This window comes from Salvelinus fontinalis, unplaced genomic scaffold (assembly GCF_029448725.1).
Source record: "Salvelinus fontinalis isolate EN_2023a unplaced genomic scaffold, ASM2944872v1 scaffold_0160, whole genome shotgun sequence".
NCBI classification, from domain to species: domain Eukaryota; kingdom Metazoa; phylum Chordata; class Actinopteri; order Salmoniformes; family Salmonidae; genus Salvelinus; species Salvelinus fontinalis.
Window position 1 is genome coordinate 36,121 of NW_026600369.1, and position 21,185 is coordinate 57,305.

General features: G+C 48.8%; 1 protein-coding gene across 7 annotated transcripts in view; it reads left to right on the forward strand.

The window, feature by feature from the left end:
- LOC129843765 (WD repeat-containing protein 7-like) overlaps nt 1–21,185 on the forward strand; it is a gene marked incomplete at its 5' end in the record, with an annotated part of 295,613 nt that overhangs the window by 28,878 nt on the left and 245,550 nt on the right. For all 7 annotated transcript variants that reach the window (XR_008757881.1, XR_008757880.1, XR_008757883.1 and 4 more), the window contains 1 exon segment: nt 15,363–15,454. Coding sequence is in view for 2 of the 7 variants with exons in the window: in XM_055912362.1 (XP_055768337.1) it covers nt 15,363–15,454 (92 nt within the window).

Here is a 21,185-nt window from a genome sequence, read left to right on the forward strand (position 1 = left end):
CGTGTATGTATGTAGGTAGAAACCTGCTCCACGTGTATGTATGTATGTAGGTAGAACCCTGCTCCACGTGTATGTATGTAGGTAGAACCCTGCTCCACTTGTATGTATGTAGGTAGAACCCTGCTCCACGTGTATGTAGGTAGGTAGAACCCTGCTCCACGTGTATGTAGGTAGGTAGAACCCTGCTCCACGTGTGTAGGTAGGTAGAACCCTGCTCCACGTGTGTATGTAGGTAGAACCTCGCTCCACGTATGTATGTAGGTAGAACCCCGCTCCACGTGTATGTAGGTAGGTAGAACCCCGCTCCACGTGTATGTAGGTAGGTAGAACCCCGCTCCACGTGTTTGTAGGTAGGTAGAACCCTGCTCCACGTGTATGTATGTAGGTAGAATCCTGCTGGACGTGTATGTATGTAGGTAGAACCCTGCTCCACGTGTATGTATGTAGGTAGAACCCTGCTCCACGTGTATGTATGTAGGTAGAACCCCACTCCACGTGTATATATGTAGGTAGAACCCCGCTCGACGTGTATGTATGTAGGTAGAACCCTGCTCCACGTGTATATATGTAGGTAGAACCCTGCTCCACGTGTATATATGTAGGTAGAACCCTGCTCCACGTGTATATATGTAGGTAGAACCCTGCTCCACGTGTATATATGTAGGTAGAACCCTGCTCCACGTGTATATATGTAGGTAGAACCCTGCTCCACGTGTATATATGTAGGTAGAACCCTGCTCCACGTGTATGTAGGTAGGTAGAACCCTGCTCCACGTGTATGTATGTAGGTAGAACCCTGCTCGACGTGTATGTATGTAGGTAGAACCCCGCTCCACGTGTATGTATGTAGGTAGAACCCTGCTCGACGTGTATGTATGTAGAACCCTGCTCCACGTGTATGTATGTATGTATGTAGGTAGAACCCTGCTCCACGTGTATGTATGTAGGTAGAACCCTGCTCCACGTGTATGTATGTAGGTAGAACCCTGCTCCACGTGTATGTATGTAGGTAGAACCCTGCTCCACGTGTATGTATGTAGGTAGAACCCTGCTCGACGTGTATGTATGTAGGTAGAACCCTGCTCCACGTGTATGTAGGTAGGTAGAACCCTGCTCGACGTGTATGTATGTAGGTAGAACCCTGCTCCACGTGTATGTATGTAGGTAGAACCCTGCTCCACATGTATGTATGTAGGTAGAACCCTGCTCCACGTGTATGTATGTATGTAGGTAGAACCCTGCTCCATGTGTATGTATGTATGTAGGTAGAACCCTGCTCCACGTGTATGTATATATGTAGGTAGAACCCTGCTCCATGTGTATGTATGTATGTAGAACCCTGCTCCACGTGTATGTATGCAGGTAGAACCCTGCTCCATGTGTATGTATGTAGGTAGAACCCTGCTCCACGTGTATATATGTAGGTAGAACCCTGCTCCACGTGTATGTATGTATGTATGTAGGTAGAACCCCACTCCACGTGTATGTATGTATGTAGGTAGAACCCTGCTCCACATGTATGTATGTAGGTAGAACCCTGCTCCACATGTATGTATGTAGGTAGAACCCTGCTCCACGTGTATGTATGTATGTAGGTAGAACCCTGCTCCACGTGTATGTATGTATGTAGGTAGAACCCTGCTCCACGTGTATGTAGGTAGAACCCTGCTCCACGTGTATGTAGGTAGAACCCTGCTCCACGTGTATGTAGGTAGAACCCTGCTCCACGTGTATGTAGGTAGAACCCTGCTCAACATGTATGTATGTAGGTAGAACCCTGCTCAACGTGTACGTATGTAGGTAGAACCCTGCTCGACGTGTACGTATGTAGGTAGAACCCTGCTCGACGTGTACGTAGGTAGGTAGAACCCCGCTCCACGTGTATATATGTAGGGAGAACCCTGCTCCACGTGTATGTATGTATGTATGTAGAACCCCACTCCGTGTATGTATGTAGGTAGAACCCTGCTCCACGTGTATGCATGTAGGTAGAACCCTGCTCCACGTGTATGCATGTAGGTAGAACCCTGCTCCACGTGTATGCATGTAGGTAGAACCCCGCTCCACGTGTATGCATGCATGTAGGTAGAACCCTGCTCCACGTGTATGTATGTATGTAGGTAGAACCCTGCTCCACGTGTATGTATGTATGTAGGTAGAACCCTGCTCCACGTGTATGTATGTATGTAGGTAGAACCCTGCTCAACGTGTATGTATGTATGTAGGTAGAACCCTGCTCCACGTGTACGTATGTAGGTAGAACCCTGCTCCACGTGTACGTATGTAGGTAGAACCCCGCTCCACGTGTATGTATGTAGATAGAACCCCGCTCCACGTGTATGTATGTAGGTAGAACCCCGCTCCACGTGTATGCATGTATGTAGAACCCTGCTCCACGTGTATGTAGGTAGAACCCTGCTCCACGTGTATGCATGTATGTAGAACCCTGCTCCACGTGTATGCATGTAGGTAGAACCCTGCTCCACGTGTATGTATGTATGTAGGTAGAACCCCGCTCCACGTGTATGTATGTAGGTAGAAACCTGCTCCACGTGTATGTATGTAGGTAGAACCCTGCTCCACGTGTATTTATGTAGGTAGAACCCTGCTCCACGTGTATGTATGTAGGTAGAACCCTGCTCCACGTGTATGTAGGTAGGTAGAACCCTGCTCCACGTGTATGTAGGTAGGTAGAACCCTGCTCCACGTGTGTAGGTAGGTAGAACCCTGCTCCACGTGTGTATGTAGGTAGAACCTCGCTCCACGTATGTATGTAGGTAGAACCCCGCTCCACGTGTATGTAGGTAGGTAGAACCCCGCTCCACGTGTATGTAGGTAGGTAGAACCCCGCTCCACGTGTTTGTAGGTAGGTAGAACCCTGCTCCACGTGTATGTATGTAGGTAGAATCCTGCTGGACGTGTATGTATGTAGGTAGAACCCTGCTCCACGTGTATGTATGTAGGTAGAACCCTGCTCCACGTGTATGTATGTAGGTAGAACCCTGCTCCACGTGTATATATGTAGGTAGAACCCCGCTCCACGTGTATGTAGGTAGGTAGAACCCTGCTCCACGTGTATGTATGTAGGTAGAACCCTGCTCGACGTGTATGTATGTAGGTAGAACCCCGCTCCACGTGTATGTATGTAGGTAGAACCCTGCTCGACGTGTATGTATGTATGTAGAACCCTGCTCCACGTGTATGTATGTATGTAGGTAGAACCCTGCTCCACGTGTATGTATGTAGGTAGAACCCTGCTCGACGTGTATGTATGTAGGTAGAACCCTGCTCCACGTGTATGTAGGTAGGTAGAACCCTGCTCGACGTGTATGTATGTAGGTAGAACCCTGCTCCACGTGTATATATGTAGGTAGAACCCTGCTCCACGTGTATGTAGGTAGGTAGAACCCTGCTCGACGTGTATGTATGTATGTAGAACCCTGCTCCACGTGTATGTATGTAGAACCCTGCTCCACGTGTATGTATGTAGAACCCTGCTCCACGTGTATGTATGTAGGTAGAACCCCACTCCACGTGTATATATGTAGGTAGAACCCTGCTCGACGTGTATGTATGTAGGTAGAACCCTGCTCCACGTGTATATATGTAGGTAGAACCCTGCTCCACGTGTATATATGTAGGTAGAACCCTGCTCCACGTGTATATATGTAGGTAGAACCCCGCTCCACGTGTATGTAGGTAGGTAGAACTTTGCTCCACGTGTATGTATGTAGGTAGAGCCCTGCTCGACGTGTATGTATGTAGGTAGAACCCCGCTCCACGTGTATGTATGTAGGTAGAACCCTGCTCGACGTGTATGTATGTATGTAGAACCCTGCTCCACGTGTATGTATGTATGTAGGTAGAACCCTGCTCCACGTGTATGTATGTAGGTAGAACCCTGCTCCACGTGTATGTATGTAGGTAGAACCCTGCTCGACGTGTATGTATGTAGGTAGAACCCTGCTCCACGTGTATGTATGTAGGTAGAACCCTGCTCGACGTGTATGTATGTATGTAGAACCCTGCTCGACGTGTATGTATGTAGGTAGAACCCTGCTCGACGTGTATGTATGTAGGTAGAACCCTGCTCCACGTGTATGTATGTAGGTAGAACCCTGCTCGACGTGTATGTATGTAGGTAGAACCCTGCTCCACGTGTATGTATGTAGGTAGAACCCTGCTCGACGTGTATGTAGGTAGGTAGAACCCCGCTCCACGTGTATGTAGGTAGGTAGAACCCTGCTCCACGTGTATATATGTAGGTAGAACCCTGCTCCACGTGTATATATGTAGGTAGAACCCTGCTCGACGTGTATGTAGGTAGGTAGAACCCTGCTCCACGTGTATGTATGTAGGTAGAACCCTGCTCGACGTGTATGTATGTAGGTAGAACCCTGCTCCACGTGTATGTATGTAGGTAGAACCCTGCTCGACGTGTATGTAGGTAGGTAGAACCCCGCTCCACGTGTATGTAGGTAGGTAGAACCCTGCTCCACGTGTATATATGTAGGTAGAACCCTGCTCCACGTGTATATATGTAGGTAGAACCCTGCTCGACGTGTATGTAGGTAGGTAGAACCCTGCTCCACGTGTATGTATGTAGGTAGAACCCTGCTCCACGTGTATGTAGGTAGGTAGAACCCTGCTCCACGTGTATATATGTAGGTAGAACCCTGCTCCACGTGTATATATGTAGGTAGAACCCTGCTCGACGTGTATGTAGGTAGGTATCCAATATGAAGAAGGATGCTGTGTAGCTTTGAATGGTGGGTAGATCCTCAGTCTTAGACCTGTGATTACCTGTCTGTAGTACCCCCAGGCCTCATGTCCTCTGTGGGCCCCTGGCCCTGTGACTACCTGTCCTCAGTCTGTAGTACCCCCAGGCCCCTGGCCCTGTGACTACCTGTCCCCTGTCTGTAGTACCCCCAGGCCCCTGGCCCTGTGACTACCTGTCCTCAGTCTGTAGTACCCCCAGGCCTCATGTCCTCTGTGGGCCCCTGGCCCTGTGACTACCTGTCCTCAGTCTGTAGTACCCCCAGGCCCCTGGCCCTGTGATTACCTGTCCTCAGTCTGTAGTACCCCCAGGCCTCATGTCCTCTGTGGGCCCCTGGCCCTGTGACTACCTGTCCTCAGTCTGTAGTACCCCCAGGCCTCATGTCCTCTGTGGGCCCCTGGCCCTGTGATTACCTGTCCTCAGTCTGTAGTACCCCCAGGCCTCATGTCGTCTGTGGGCCCCTGGCCCTGTGATTACCTGTCTGTAGTACCCCCAGGCCCCATGTCCTCTGTGGGCCCCGGGCCCTGTGACTACCTGTCCTCAGTCTGTAGTACCCCCAGGCCCTATGTCCGCTGTGGGCCCCTGGCCCTGTGACTACCTGTCCTCAGTCTGTAGTACCCCCAGGCCTCATGTCCTCTGTGGGCCCCTGGCCCTGTGACTACCTGTCCTCAGTCTGTAGTACCCCCAGGCCTCATGTCCTCTGTGGGCCCCTGGCCCTGTGATTACCTGTCCTCAGTCTGTAGTACCCCCAGGCCTCATGTCGTCTGTGGGCCCCTGGCCCTGTGATTACCTGTCTGTAGTACCCCCAGGCCCCATGTCCTCTGTGGGCCCCGGGCCCTGTGACTACCTGTCCTCAGTCTGTAGTACCCCCAGGCCCTATGTCCGCTGTGGGCCCCTGGCCCTGTGACTACCTGTCCTCAGTCTGTAGTACCCCCAGGCCTCATGTCGTCTGTGGGCCCCTGGCCCTGTGATTACCTGTCCTCAGTCTGTAGTACCCCCAGGCCTCATGTCGTCTGTGGGCCCCTGGCCCTGTGATTACCTGTCTGTAGTACCCCCAGGCCCCATGTCCTCTGTGGGCCCCTGGCCCTGTGATTACCTGTCCTCAGTCTGTAGTACCCCCAGGCCTCATGTCCTCTGTGGGCCCCTGGCCCTGTGATTACCTGTCTGTAGTACCCCCAGGCCCCATGTCCTCTGTGGGCCCCTGGCCCTGTGATTACCTGTCCTCAGTCTGTAGTACCCCCAGGCCTCATGTCGTCTGTGGGCCCCTGGCCCTGTGATTACCTGTCTGTAGTACCCCCAGGCCCCATGTCCTCTGTGGGCCCCGGGCCCTGTGACTACATGTCCCCTGTCTGTAGTACCCCCAGGCCCCATGTCCTCTGTGGGCCCCTGGCCCTGTGATTACCTGTCCTCAGTCTGTAGTACCCCCAGGCCCCATGTCCTCTGTGGGCCCCTGGCCCTGTGATTACCTGTCTGTAGTACCCCTAGGCCCCATGTCCTCTGTGGGCCCCTGGCCCTGTGATTACCTGTCTGTAGTACCCCCGGGCCCCTGGCCCTGTGACTACCTGTCTGTAGTACCCCCAGGCCCTATGTCCGCTGTGGGCCCCTGGCCCTGTGACTACCTGTCCTCAGTCTGTACTACCCCCAGGCCCCATGTCCGCTGTGGGCCCCTGGCCCTGTGATTACCTGTCTGTAGTACCCCCGGGCCCCTGGCCCTGTGACTACCTGTCTGTAGTACCCCCAGGCCCCATGTCCTCTGTGGGCCCCTGGCCCTGTGATTACCTGTCTGTAGTACCCCCGGGCCCCTGGCCCTGTGATTACCTGTCTGTAGTACCCCCGGGCCCCTGGCCCTGTGATTACCTGTCTGTAGTACCCCCGGGCCCCTGGCCCTGTGATTACCTGTCTGTAGTACCCCCAGGCCCCATGTCCGCTGTGGGCCCCTGGCCCTGTGACTACCTGTCTGTAGTACCCCCAGGCCCCATGTCCGCTGTGGGCCCCTGGCCCTGTGACTACCTGTCCCCTGTCTGTAGTACCACCAGGCCCCATGTCCGCTGTGGGCCCCTGGCCCTGTGACTACCTGTCCTCAGTCTGTAGTACCTCCAGGCCCCATGTCCGCTGTGGGCCCCTGGCCCTGTGACTACCTGTCTGTAGTACCCCCAGGCCCCATGTCCGCTGTGGGCCCCTGGCCCTGTGACTACCTGTCCCCTGTCTGTAGTACCACCAGGCCCCATGTCCGCTGTGGGCCCCTGGCCCTGTGACTACCTGTCCCCTATCTGTAGTACCACCAGGCCCCATGTCCGCTGTGGGCCCCTGGCCCTGTGACTACCTGTCCTCAGTCTGTAGTACCTCCAGGCCCCATGTCCGCTGTGGGCCCCTGGTGTGGCGTTGCTGAAACTGGGTATGATTGCCTGGTTTGTATTGAGCTGTTGTTCAGCCATAGTTTGCTATTTGCACAGTGAGCCGCGAGCAGAGACAGGGGCAGAGACGGGTGCAGAGGTGGTCTGATTGTTAGAGCTTCCTCCTCTTGGTCTCGTAGGGAAGCTGAATGATTTAACAACATCCTGTTGCTGAAATGCCAGAAAGATGATTTTATGAAGTCTGTCGACGGCCCGGCCCAGGTGCCCCTTGATGTGTTTGTATTCTTTTCTTACATAAAACGGGGGGGCAGGCGAACGGACAGACATGGGTCATAGAAAAAGAAGGGAGTACAGATGGACGGACAGACCTCTTCTCATCCTGTCTTCTAGCCATACAGATGCTCCAAGACAGTCCTCCATAGTTCAAAACTACTTAAATGTGGCCATCTTAGATTTATGACAGTGTTCTAGAATAAATGTCTTCTTGGCTAGTTTAAAATTAAGAAGAATCTCCAGAAAGCCCATTTAAACAATGCGTTAACCCCCCAGCCCGGGGCCCAATGCGTTAACCCCCCAGCCGGGTCCCAATGCGTTAACCCCCCAGCCGGGTCCCAATGCGTTAACCCCCCAGCCGGGTCCCAATGCGTTAACCCCCCAGCCGGGTCCCAATGCGTTAACCCCCCAGCCGGGTCCCAATGCGTTAACCCCCCAGCCGGGTCCCAATGCGTTAACCCCCCAGCTGGGTCCCAATGTGTTAACCCCCCAGCCGGGTCCCAATGCGTTAACCCCCCAGCCGGGTCACAATGCGTTAACCCCCCAGCCGGGTCACAATGCGTTAACCCCCCAGCCGGGTCCCAATGCGTTAACCCCCCAGCCGGGTCCCAATGCGTTAACCCCCCAGCCGGGTCCCAATGCGTTAACCCCCCAGCCGGGTCCCAATGCGTTAACCCCCCAGCCGGGTCCCAATGCGTTAACCCCCCAGCCGGGTCCCAATGCGTTAACCCCCCAGCCGGGTCCCAATGCGTTAACCCCCCAGCCGGGTCCCAATGCGTTAACCCCCCAGCCGGGTCCCAATGCGTTAACCCCCCAGCCGGGTCCCAATGCGTTAACCCCCCAGCCGGGTCCCAATGCGTTAACCCCCCAGCCCGGGTCCCAATGCGTTAACCCCCCAGCCCGGGTCCCAATGCGTTAACCCCCCAGCCCGGGTCCCAATGCGTTAACCCCCCAGCCCGGGTCCCAATGCGTTAACCCCCCAGCCCGGGTCCCAATGCGTTAACCCCCCAGCCCGGGTCCCAATGCGTTAACCCCCCAGCCCGGGTCCCAATGCGTTAACCCCCCAGCCGGGTCCCAATGCGTTAACCCCCAGCCGGGTCCCAATGCGTTAACCCCCCAGCCGGGTCCCAATGCGTTAACCCCCAGCCGGGTCCCAATGCGTTAACCCCCAGCCGGGTCCCAATGCGTTATCCCCCAGCCGGGTCCCAATGCGTTATCCCCCAGCCGGGTCTCAATGCGTTAACCCCCAGCCCGGGTCCTAATGCGTTAACCCCCAGCCCGGGTCCTAATGCGTTAACCCCCAGCCGGGTCAACACATGTCTCATGTAAAAGAGGAGCTTTAACAACCCTCTGACATATATTACATTAAGTTGTGCATCAGTAGACCTAGTACATATATCTCAGTAGGCCTAATACATCTCAGTAGACCTAGTACGTATGTCTCAGTAGGCCTAATACATATATCTCAGTAGGCCTAGTATGTATATCTCAGGACTGTATATTTAGGACTCTTAGTATGTATATCTCCTAGTATGTATATTTATGACTCGTTTTTACTGTGATATAGATACTTTGGTACCGGTTTCCTCCAGCATCTTCACAAGGTCCTTTGCTGTTCTGTGATTGATTTGCACTTTTCACACCAAAGTACGTTCATCTCTAGGAGACAACATGTCTCCTTCTTGAGCGGTATGACGGCTGCGTGGTCCCATGGTGTTTATACTTGCGTACTATTGTTTGTACAGATGAACGTGGTACCTTCAGGCATTTGGAAATTGCTCCCAAGTATGAACCATACGTGGAGGTCTACAATTATTTTTCTGAGGTCTTGGCTGATTTCATTTGATTTTCCCACGATGTCAAGCAAAGAGGCACTGAGTTTGAAGGTAGGCCTTGAAATACATCCACAGGTACACCTCCAATTGACATAATTTGAGTCAATCAGAATCTTCTAAAGCCATGACTGCTAATAGCAGTAAGGACTCTCTGTTGTTCCGTGTAGTGAATCTGTTATCCAATGCGTTTGTATGGGCTAATAGCGGCCCAATTTTTTTTTTTTTCATCAAATCATTTTTTCAATTTTATTTTAAATACTTCAACTTAACAGTCATAATCAAATCGCTAAATGACCCTTGGTATGACCTTTTTAAAACAATTCCATATAGGTTAGTAGAACCTCCGCTCCCCCGGTTTAGGCAGGGCTTAGACTCTTAAGGGTTAAACACATTTTTTGGCCAAGGGATCCGTGGAATAAGTTTAGAGGGTGTAATATAATACAACGTAATTTTATTAATCTGTAAATATGTTTTTAACCCTGGGAAAAATGAGTCTGCGAGGCTCACAGCGATATTGGTATTCAAAGATCTCCACCAATTCAATGCACCTTGTATTCCCCAATTTTTTTTCATAATTGTTTTTGATGCATAAATGTATTTTAAGCTTTAAAACAGCAAAGTTTTCTCTCTGCCTTCATGGAAAAAGGTGTAGAATTGCAGGGTATTAGCTTTAAGGCTGCAACAACAAAAAAATCTCTCTGTAATGACACATTTTGTAGAATTGCTGGAAATTACAGTAGCTTGAAAACGGCAACATTTTATTCCCGACGCCAAGAGGCGAGCCTTTTAAAATGGTCTTTCCCAGGGACAGAGATTTGGTTCGTCCGGCCATGCGCTGCCGACATCATAAGTAAAACTCACTGTTTGCTATTTTCATCTCACTTGAGCTTGTCTGATTACGAGGGGGTCCCTGATGAATTTCTTAACAATAAAGGTGTCCCCGGACACAACAGTTTGAGAACCCCTGGTCTAAACAACTACGGTAATTGTGTAAATGCAGGGATGCAGGGCGGTGTTAAAACAACTACAGTAATTGTGTAAAGGCAGGGATGCAGGGCGGTGTTAAAACAACTACAGTAATTGTGAAAAGGCAGGGATGCAGGGCGGTGTTAAAACAACTACAGTAATTGTGTAAAGGCAGGGATGCAGGGCGGTGTTAAAACAACAACAGTAATTGTGAAAAGGCAGGGATGCAGGGCGGTGTTAAAACAACTACAGTAATTGTGTAAAGGCAGGGATGCAGGGCGGTGTTAAAACAACTACAGTAATTGTGTAAAGGCAGGGATGCAGGGCGGTGTTAAAACAACTACAGTAATTGTGAAAAGGCAGGGATGCAGGGCGGTGTTAAAACAACTACAGTAATTGTGTAAAGGCAGGGATGCAGGGCGGTGTTAAAACAACAACAGTAATTGTGAAAAGGCAGGGATGCAGGGCGGTGTTAAAACAACTACAGTAATTGTGTAAAGGCAGGGATGCAGGGCGGTGTTAAAACAACTACAGTAATTGTGTAAAGGCAGGGATGCAGGGCGGTGTTAAAACAACTACAGTAATTGTGTAAAGGCAGGGATGCAGGGCGGTGTTAAAACAACTACAGTAATTGTGTAAAGGCAGGGATGCAGGGCGGTGTTAAAACAACTACAGTAATTGTGTAAAGGCAGGGATGCAGGGCGGTGTTAAAACAACTACAGTAATTGTGTAAAGGCAGGAATGCAGGGCGGTGTTAAAACAACTACAGTAATTGTGTAAAGGCAGGGATGCAGGGCGGTGTTAAAACAACTACAGTAATTGTGTAAAGGCAGGGATGCAGGGCGGTGTTAAAACAACTACAGTAATTGTGTAAAGGCAGGGATGCAGGGCGGTGTTAAAACAGCTACAGTAATTGTGTAAAGGCAGGGATGCAGGGCGGTGTTAAAACAACTACAGTAATTGTGTAAAGGCAGGGATGCAGGGCGGTGTTAAAACAACTACAGTAATTGTGTAAAGGCAGGGATGCAGGGCGGTGTTAAAACAACTACAGTAATTGTGTAAAGGCAGGGATGCAGGGCGGTGTTAAAACAACTACAGTAATTGTGTAAAGGCAGGGATGCAGGGCGGTGTTAAAACAACTACAGTAATTGTGTAAAGGCAGGGATGCAGGGCGGTGTTAAAACAACTACAAGTATACTTGCTCTTGTTCCTCAACGGCACAGCGAAGAGAACAAAACAAATGTAAAAAAAATTATAGTTGAAGACTCTGGTTCGACAGCTGTGTTCACTTGGAAACACCAGTTAGACCTCTCACTCTAAGCCCTTGTCGTTGTCTTATGTTGCACCTATCCCAAATTCTAATATTCTTACCATGTTACTGATTGTATTCAGAGTATTTTCAGTGTTCATTATCAACAAATTTGGCCGAAAAGTACAGTAAAATCAACATGAAATCAACAGAGTAATGTTTAGATTCAGTCGCGTGTCAGGTCGAATTGTCCTCACCTATTTTAGCCTAATCAATTTCCCCATCATCTCCAAACTGTTCCATTTTGAATTGCTACCATGGTTACGCATATGCTTTCCATATTGGCCAATCCCCAGGAGTTTAAGGGGTTAACAGCTCAGCTTTTGCTGCACTTTCCACCCTATTAGTTTGTGTGTGTGTGTGTGTGTGTGTGTGTGTGTGTGTGTGTGTTTCCTGTATCTAGTGTTTACACTGAGTAAGATGCTCAGTGTTAAAGAGGAGTGCATTTCCCTTGTTTGCATCCCAAATTGAAACCTATTCCCTACGTATTCCCTACGTAGGGTGCCATTTGGGATGCTTGCATAGCTGTGTCTGTCTGACTGGAGTGTGATAAACAGTGGATGGCCCCTAAATTAATGGTCTGGGGTAGAGGGTATTGTACAGCTCTCTCTTAGCGAATCATTGAACAAGCCTCTTCTACAGACTGGGACAATGGGCCCTGATCACTCTAAAGGGTTTCTATCCTGTTTCTATGCAGACTCCCAACGAGCTGAGTAAATGTGTCCGTGCCTTCGTGATGAATAGGAATTCAGCCTTCGGTAGACCAGATAGATTACCGTTGGCTGTCTACTACATCGAGCTAGCCTCAGAGGCTGATGGAGAAGAGTCATCTGAGATCAAACTTTAACGGTGATGAAATGGATCAATTTAAATAAAGATCTAAAGTCTACAACAAAAAGTATATACTTCAGTATTGACGGTACAGTTCTCTGTGATAAGATGTTGTTGACAGTTTAACTGTCAACAACTGTCAAAACTGACAGTTTTATAGGGACCCACCCACCATGGACGTAGGAGTCACATTGCTGGACCTAACTGGGGTAGATGGGACTGAACGAAGGACCTAACTGGGGTGGAGGGGACTGAACGAAGGGCCTAACTGGGGTAGATGGGACTGAACGAAGGACCTAACTGGGGTGGAGGGGACTGAACGAAATACCTAACTGGGGTAGAGGGGACTGAACGAAATACCTAACTGGGGTGGAGGGGACTGAACGAAATACCTAACTGGGGTGGAGGGGACTGAACGAAATACCTAACTGGGGTGGAGGGGACTGAACGAAATACCTAACTGGGGTGGAGGGGACTGAACGAAATACCTAACTGGGGTGGAGGGGACTGAACGAAATACCTAACTGGGGTGGAGGGGACTGAACGAAATACCTAACTGGGGTGGAGGGGACTGAACGAAGGACCTAACTGGGGTGGAGGGGACTGAACGAAGGACCTAACTGGGGTGGAGGGGACTGAACGAAGGACCTAACTGGGGTGGAGGGGACTGAACGAAGGACCTAACTGGGGTGGAGGGGACTGAACGAAGGGCCTAACTGGGGTGGAGGGGACTGAACGAAGGACCTAACTGGGGTGGAGGGGACTGAACGAAGGGCCTAACTGGGGTGGAGGGGACTGAACGAAATACCTAACTGGGGTGGAGGGGACTGAACGAAATACCTAACTGGGGTGGAGGGGACTGAACGAAATACCTAACTGGGGTGGAGGGGACTGAACGAAATACCTAACTGGGGTGGAGGGGACTGAACGAAATACCTAACTGGGGTGGAGGGGACTGAACGAAGGACCTAACTGGGGTGGAGGGGACTGAACGAAATACCTAACTGGGGTGGAGGGGACTGAACGAAATACCTAACTGGGGTGGAGGGGACTGAACGAAATACCTAACTGGGGTGGAGGGGACTGAACGAAATACCTAACTGGGGTGGAGGGGACTGAACGAAGGACCTAACTGGGGTGGAGGGGACTGAACGAAGGACCTAACTGGGGTGGAGGGGACTGAACGATGTACCCAAATGGGGTAGAGGGGACTGAACGAAGGACCTAACTGGGGTGGAGGGGACTGAACGAAGGACCTAACTGGGGTGGAGGGGACTGAACGAAGGACCTAACTGGGGTGGAGGGGACTGAACGAAATACCTAACTGGGGTGGAGGGGACTGAACGAAATACCTAACTGGGGTGGAGGGGACTGAACGAAATACCTAACTGGGGTGGAGGGGACTGAACGAAATACCTAACTGGGGTGGAGGGGACTGAACGAAGGACCTAACTGGGGTGGAGGGGACTGAACGAAATACCTAACTGGGGTGGAGGGGACTGAACGAAATACCTAACTGGGGTGGAGGGGACTGAACGAAATACCTAACTGGGGTGGAGGGGACTGAACGAAATACCTAACTGGGGTGGAGGGGACTGAACGAAGGACCTAACTGGGGTGGAGGGGACTGAACGAAGGACCTAACTGGGGTGGAGGGGACTGAACGATGTACCCAAATGGGGTAGAGGGGACTGAACGAAGGACCTAACTGGGGTGGAGGGGACTGAACGAAGGACCTAACTGGGGTGGAGGGGACTGAACGAAGGACCTAACTGGGGTGGAGGGGACTGAACGATGTACCCAAATGGGGTAGAGGGGACTGAATGATGTACCCAAATGGGGTAGAGGGGACTCAACGAAGGGTCACATCACTCTTTTTCTCCAGACTTAGTAAAAGCCACAGACTTCTCTCTCTGGAGGTCTGTAACGTTTAGTAAAAGCCACAGACTTCTCTCTCTGGAGGTCTGTAACATTTAGTAAAAGCCACAGACTTCTCTCTCTGGAGGTCTGTAACGTTTAGTAAAAGCCACAGACTTCTCTCTCTGGAGGTCTGTAACATTTAGTAAAAGCCACAGACTTCTCTCTCTGGAGGTCTGTAACGTTTAGTAAAAGCCACAGACTTCTCTCTCTGGAGGTCTGTAACGTTTAGTAAAAGCCACAGACTTCTCTCTCTGGAGGTCTGTAACATTTAGTAAAAGCCACAGACTTCTCTCTCTGGCTAAACTTCTCTCTCACTAACTTTACTCTGTCTTCACTCTCCTGACAGAACAACTTGTTTTGTCATTGTAAAATGTTAGATACGTTTCCCTCCAGACCAGGATTTGTAACATCACAGGATCACAGGCAGCCTAGTTAGTGTCAGATCCCACTTACATCACATGTAGTCTACTTTTAGCAAGGCTTTAGCTAACGAGAGAGAAACTGTTCACCTCTTCACTGTCTTCATTAGTCCCAATGCAACAGGTGCAGTCAGCAGAATGGAACACTTAGCCCGAGGCTTTTTTGAAAGAGGGGGTGTAGCGTGGGCTTGTGAGGGAGCTGTGAAGATCACACGTGAAGGTCTAGGAAGCCTGTTAACACAGCCTCTGATTTCTATGTGTTACGGGGTATTCGGCCCTGGTGATTTAGTCAGGATGGGTGGGAAACCCGAGTGGGAGGAGAACTGCAGGTGTTCGAAGGTAATAATGATAGGGTCACCTTCCCTTTAACATTGTGGACCGAGAGGGAAGAAGAAAAAAAAGCCTTTGGTCCTTTCAACTACGAGATAGAACAGAACACGTCTGAACCTGTAGCTAGCCTGAATAAAAAGGGGAATTGGAGAGTGTTTGTATAGTGATGATTCGTTGTTCATGACCTCTCCCTGACCCCCCCCCCCCCCCCACACACACACACACACACACACACACACACACCCCTCTCATACTACTAAGCTTGTCTTTTCAACACAGTACATGGACACAATTCAAGCTTCTCTGTCTGCTAAATATTTGATGGTATCTTTGTGTTCTGTTCTCCAGGCCTCCTAGACCCGGGACCCCTGAGACCCCCAAAAAGACTGCAGTACCGCCTCAGGTGTCTAGTCCGGCCGTGCAGGGACAGATCAAACAAGGTAACTACGAACGGACTGTTTTCCCTCGGGGCGGTGCTAGGAGAACCACTGACGTACAGGGCAGGCAGCAGGCGGCAGGCACTGTGAGCCTCAAATCTAGGAGAGATCTACTCCTGGCCTTTACAACTTAGTGTGAGTCCCTAATGCACCCTATTCCCTATATAGTGCACTATACTGGTCAAAAGTTGTTCACTATATAGGGACTAGTTTTGGGCTCTGGTCAGAAGTAGTGCACTATTTGAGACGAATACCTCATATAGTCATTTTCCACAGGAGTAAACTAAGCTGTCACTGACAGTCTACAATATCAAATTGTATTTGTCCAGTGCCCTTTATACAACAGGTGAAGACCTTCCAGTGAAATGCTTACTTACAAGCCCTTAACCAACAATGCAGTTCAAGAAATAGAGTTAAGAAAATATTTACCAAATAATAAACAGAATTTAAAAAATAATTAAAAGTAACACAATAAAATAACAATAACGAGGCTTTATACATGGGGGTACCGAGTCAGTGTGAGGGGGTACAGGTTGGTAGGGGTAATGGGTGAAGTGACTGCATAGATAATGAACAGTGAGTAGCAGCAGTGTATAAAACAAATGAATGGTGGGGTGGGGAGGGTTGATGTAATATATATGTTTACTGCACAGCTCACCTGTTACACTACAGGATTAGAGTCAATTCAGGAAGTTAGCTGACATTTCTATTCAATCATTGAGAAAAGAAATACCCATCTACTTTCAATGATTTCTCAAAAACTGTAAAGGATAAATAAATGATGTGCATTTTTGAATTTCCTGACATCAATTCGATTTGACCCCAGCCCTGGCGTTTGATACCCCAGCCCTGGCGTTTGATACCCCAGCCCTGGCGTTTGATACCCCAGCCCTGGCGTTTGATACCCCAGCCCTGGCGTTTGATACCCCAGCCCTGGCGTTTGATACCCCAGCCCTGGCGTTTGATACCCCAGCCCTGGCGTTTGATACCCCAGCCCTGGCGTTTGATACCCCAGCCCTGGCGTTTGATACCCCAGCCCTGGCGTTTGATACCCCAGCCCTGGCGTTTGATACCCCAGCCCTGGCGTTTGATACCCCAGCCCTGGCGTTTGATACCCCAGCCCTGGCGTTTGATACCCCAGCCCTGGCGTTTGATACCCCAGCCCTGGTCTACAACACTACAGTTCTGTCTGTCTCACTGCTGTCTGTCTGGCCTTGTCCCTGACTCATACCAGTCAAAGGTTGTTCAGTATCTATAAAGGTCAGAGATGGGCAACTGGTCCTTTTGTAGGCCCGTGGATCGGGGGGAGAACTTAGTCGGGTCTCAACTTACTGTTAGAATAGTAGTTTACAAAAGGTACAATTTGGTATTGTGGTTGTGCATCAGCTGTTTTTCTCTTCTCTTGCCAGCTGTCTGAACTTGTAGTAATCATGGTCAAATTACAGACCGGGGGGCCAACATTGATTTTCTTAGTCATTCTCACTTAGATATCATATTAAAAACGGCACATATTTCTCTCCACCCCATGGCAAAATGAGTAGAATTGCAGGAAGTGGGTTCTAAAATTGCTAAATCTTCTCTCCCACCCCATGGCAAAAAGTGTAGAATTGCAGAATTACTTAGGTCCTCCAAAAGGCTAGTGTTGACTCTGACTGCATGTGTGGGCGTATGTATCTGGATAGCAGACCCACAAGTCACTGCAGCCGTTCATGATGTGTTCAGAGAGATTTCACCATCAAAGTTGCCCATCCCTGAGCTAGGTGATATCCAGCTCAGTTTGGGTGGTGTGTCCATATATGGAATAATATTGTACCCCATGGACTATGGATCAGACGATGTCTTAGTAGCATATATTAAACACATTGGATACTCTCAATTAATAAAAAAGGAAGATAAACCGTTGAATCATTGTACCATCTAAACCACTGTGAAATATATTTTACATGATCAAAAATGTGTTTTGAAGCTGGCGTATAAAACTAAAGTAAACGACGCAAAAACTAAACTTAAGAACGGGAAACATAGAAATACAACCGATCTACCACTTCTTAGACTTGCTTTCAATGTGAATGACAGATCTATAACACACATTTCTATGTGAATGCGGTCCCCAAAAAGGTTACATACTGCAGCTTTAATTGTCGGAACTTAGTAGTCTATGTGGTTTGGACTAATCATGACTCGTCTTTTGTTGTTGTTGTCATAATTAAATGTAGAAATTAAAGTATAGTGATTATGTATGAACAACATTATTAACTAACGACGACCCCGCTAACCTTCAACTGTGTTATGGGGGGGGGGGGGGGGTTCTGTCAACACACACACACACACACACACACACACACACACACACACACACACACACACACACACACACACACACACACACACACACACACACACACACACACACACACACACACACGCTCCCCCCCATTTGCTGGGGCCATTGTTACACCATATTCTAATTGAGAGGCAGCGTCCTGTAGTGACCTGCTAAATGGCTGTGTCATCCTCCCGTTGTTCAGACCCTCTGGCCGTAAGGACCCACTGCTCATTAGGCTAATAGTTTCTGACTTTTCACCTCTAAACCAGTCAGTAACTAACTGGGCATCACTTCACAACGTAATGTGAGTTAAAACGCTGACCTGTGTTTATCCAAAGATCACTTGTGTATTTTACTGTCTGCACCTTGTGCTATTTTTAGTCTTGGTATTGATTACTGCCTTGGTATTGATTACTGCCTTGGTATTGATTACTGCCTTGGTATTGATTACTGCCTTGGTATTGATTACTGCCTTGGTATTGATTACTGCCTTGGTATTGATTACTGCCTTGGTATTGATTACTGCCTTGGTATTGATTACTGCCTTGGTATTGATTACTGCCTTGGTATTGATTACTGCCTTGGTATTGATTACTGCCTTGGTATTGATTTACTGCCTTGGTATTGATTTACTGCCTTGGTGTTGATTTACTTCGTTGGTATTGATTTACTTCGTTGGTGTTGATTTACTTCGTTGGTATTGATTTACTTCGTTGGTATTGATTACTGCCTTGGTATTGATTTACTTCGTTGGTATTGATTACTGCCTTGGTATTGATTATTGCCTTGGTATTGATTATTGCGTTGGTATTGATTATTGCGTTGGTATTGATTTACTTCGTTGGTATTGATTTACTTCTTTGGTATTGATTTACTTCTTTGGTATTGATTACTGCGTTGATATTGATTACTGCCTTGGCATTGATTACTGCCTTGGCATTGATTACTGCCTTGGCATTGATTACTGCCTTGGCATTGATTACTGCCTTGGCATTGATTACTGCCTTGGCATTGATTACTGCCTTGGCATTGATTACTGCCTTGCTATTGATTAAAGCTATCAAGAAAGGCATTTCACTGTACCTTTGCACGTGACATTAAAAACTTCAGACTTGATATCATTTAACAAAACAAACATAATACAAATATAGACAATGCCAAAATGTAACGTGTGTGTATTTTTTTGCACTAGGGCCGTTAGTTTTATTACACAGAATCGGAGGATGTTTCTTCGTGGCTGTCTCCGATACGGTGCCTATCATTAGTATTCACCCCCCATTTTATTGTGATCCAAAGTGGGATTAAACTATATATTTTTTATTTTTTTAATCTACACAAAATACTCTAATGTAAAATAATACAAAAATATAAATTTTAATGAAAAATACATCACTTACTTACCTTGGTTAGATAAGTATTCAACTCCTTGAGTCAATACATGTTAGAATCACCTTTTGGCAGCGATTACAGCTGTGAGTCTTTCTGGGTAAGTCTCCAAGATGGCACCGTACTGAATGGCCACCGTTTTGCAAGCGCCGACCCAACTTTGCTATTTTGTGATAATTTTTAAATTTATTTTTACTATGTTTAATCTAAATGTATCCACTATTATTTCTTACAACCGACAAGAACTGTTGAATATCAAAATGGCAGTTACTTACCCCAATTCCAGCATCTACTTCGACTCATCGGGATTTTCGGGCTCCCGAAGAGGAACGGTTAGAGAAAAGAGGGGGGTCACTTGATACTAAGATGAATGACCTCCAATCGCGTATTCGCTACCAACGGGACTCTCGGGACTGCAATCTTTTTAGATTTTCTGAAACATGGCTCTAAACAAGATACCCCCCACGCCTATCCAGCTCGATGAGTTCTCCATTCAACAGGCGGACAGGACGGTGGAGTTGGGGACATAGAGGAGGGGGAAGGGGTTTGCCTCTTCATCAACTCCAACTGGTGTGCTAATTCCCCACTGTTCACCCATCTTGGAATACCTGATGGTCAAATGCTGACCCTTTAACCTCTTCAGCTGTTATTGTGACTGCTGTGTGTATACATTCCACCTCGGGATAAGAAAAAAATAACAAGATGGCGCTTAATGAGCTGTACAAGGATATGAACAAGATGGTTAACTTACACCCAGAGGCTGCTTTTCTGCTTGCTGGCCACTAGGGGGTGACCACTGCTATTCTACGCACAAGCAAGCGTACAAGGCCCTCCCTCGTCCACCATTCGGCAGATCAGGATTCCGTACTCTTGCTTCCTGTTTACAAGCAGAAGCTGAAACAGGAAGTACCCCCGATTCGCTCTGTTCAGAAATGGTCACCAGAATCAGAGTATTCTGCAGGACTGCTTTGCTAGTGCTGTTTGGAATACGTTTTGAGACTCTGCCGGTAACATTGATGAGCTAACCACCTACGTCACCGGCTTCATTACAAAATGCATCAGCGACGTTGTTCCCACGGGGAAGATTCGCTGCTTTCCCCAAACAAAAGCCCTGGATTTACACAGAGGTTGGCGCTAAACTAAAGAGCAGGGCTACTGCACGCAGAGATATCGTAGAAAAACCTGATGCTACGGCCGAAGACCGGAATAAGTACAAGGCCCGCTATGGACCTCCGCAAAGTCATCAAACAAGCAAAATGACAATATAGAAATAAGGTGGAATCATACAACACAGGCTCTGACGCCCGGTGCATGTGGCAGGGGCTACAGTCCATTACGGATTTCAAAGGAAGACCCATCTGTTGTCTGCCCAACGACGCCGCTCTACCGGACTAACTCAATTCATTTTATGCACGTTTTGACAAAATCGAACCGGGTGTGAGGGCCGTCACTCTCCGAGTCCAACGCGAGAAGGGTCTTTAATTAGGTCAACACTTACAAGACCGCGCCCCCCCGACGGTATTCCAGGCCGCGTTCTCAGAGCATACGCAGAGAAGCTGGCAGGCATATTCACGGTCATGTTCAACCTCTCCTTGTTCCAGTCTGTAATCCCAACATGTTTTAAGATGACCACAATCATCCCTGTTCCTAAGAACTCTTAGGATTTGTGCCACAATGACTACCACCCTGTAGCACTCACATCTATAATCATGAAGTGCTTTGAGAGGCTGGTTATGGCACACGCTAACTCCACAATCCCAGACACCCTAGACCCACTCCAATGAGCATACCAGCCCCAACAGATCCATAGACGACGCAATCTAAATTGCTCTCCACACTGCCCTCACCCACCTAGATAAGCTGAACTCCTATGTGAGAATGCTGTTCTTTGACTAGAGCGAAGCGTTCAACACCATTGTCCCCTACAAGCACATCACCAAGCTTAGGACTCTGGGTCTGAACACCTCCCTGTTCAACTGGATCCTGACGGCCGACCCCAGGTGGTGAGGGTCGGCAACATCA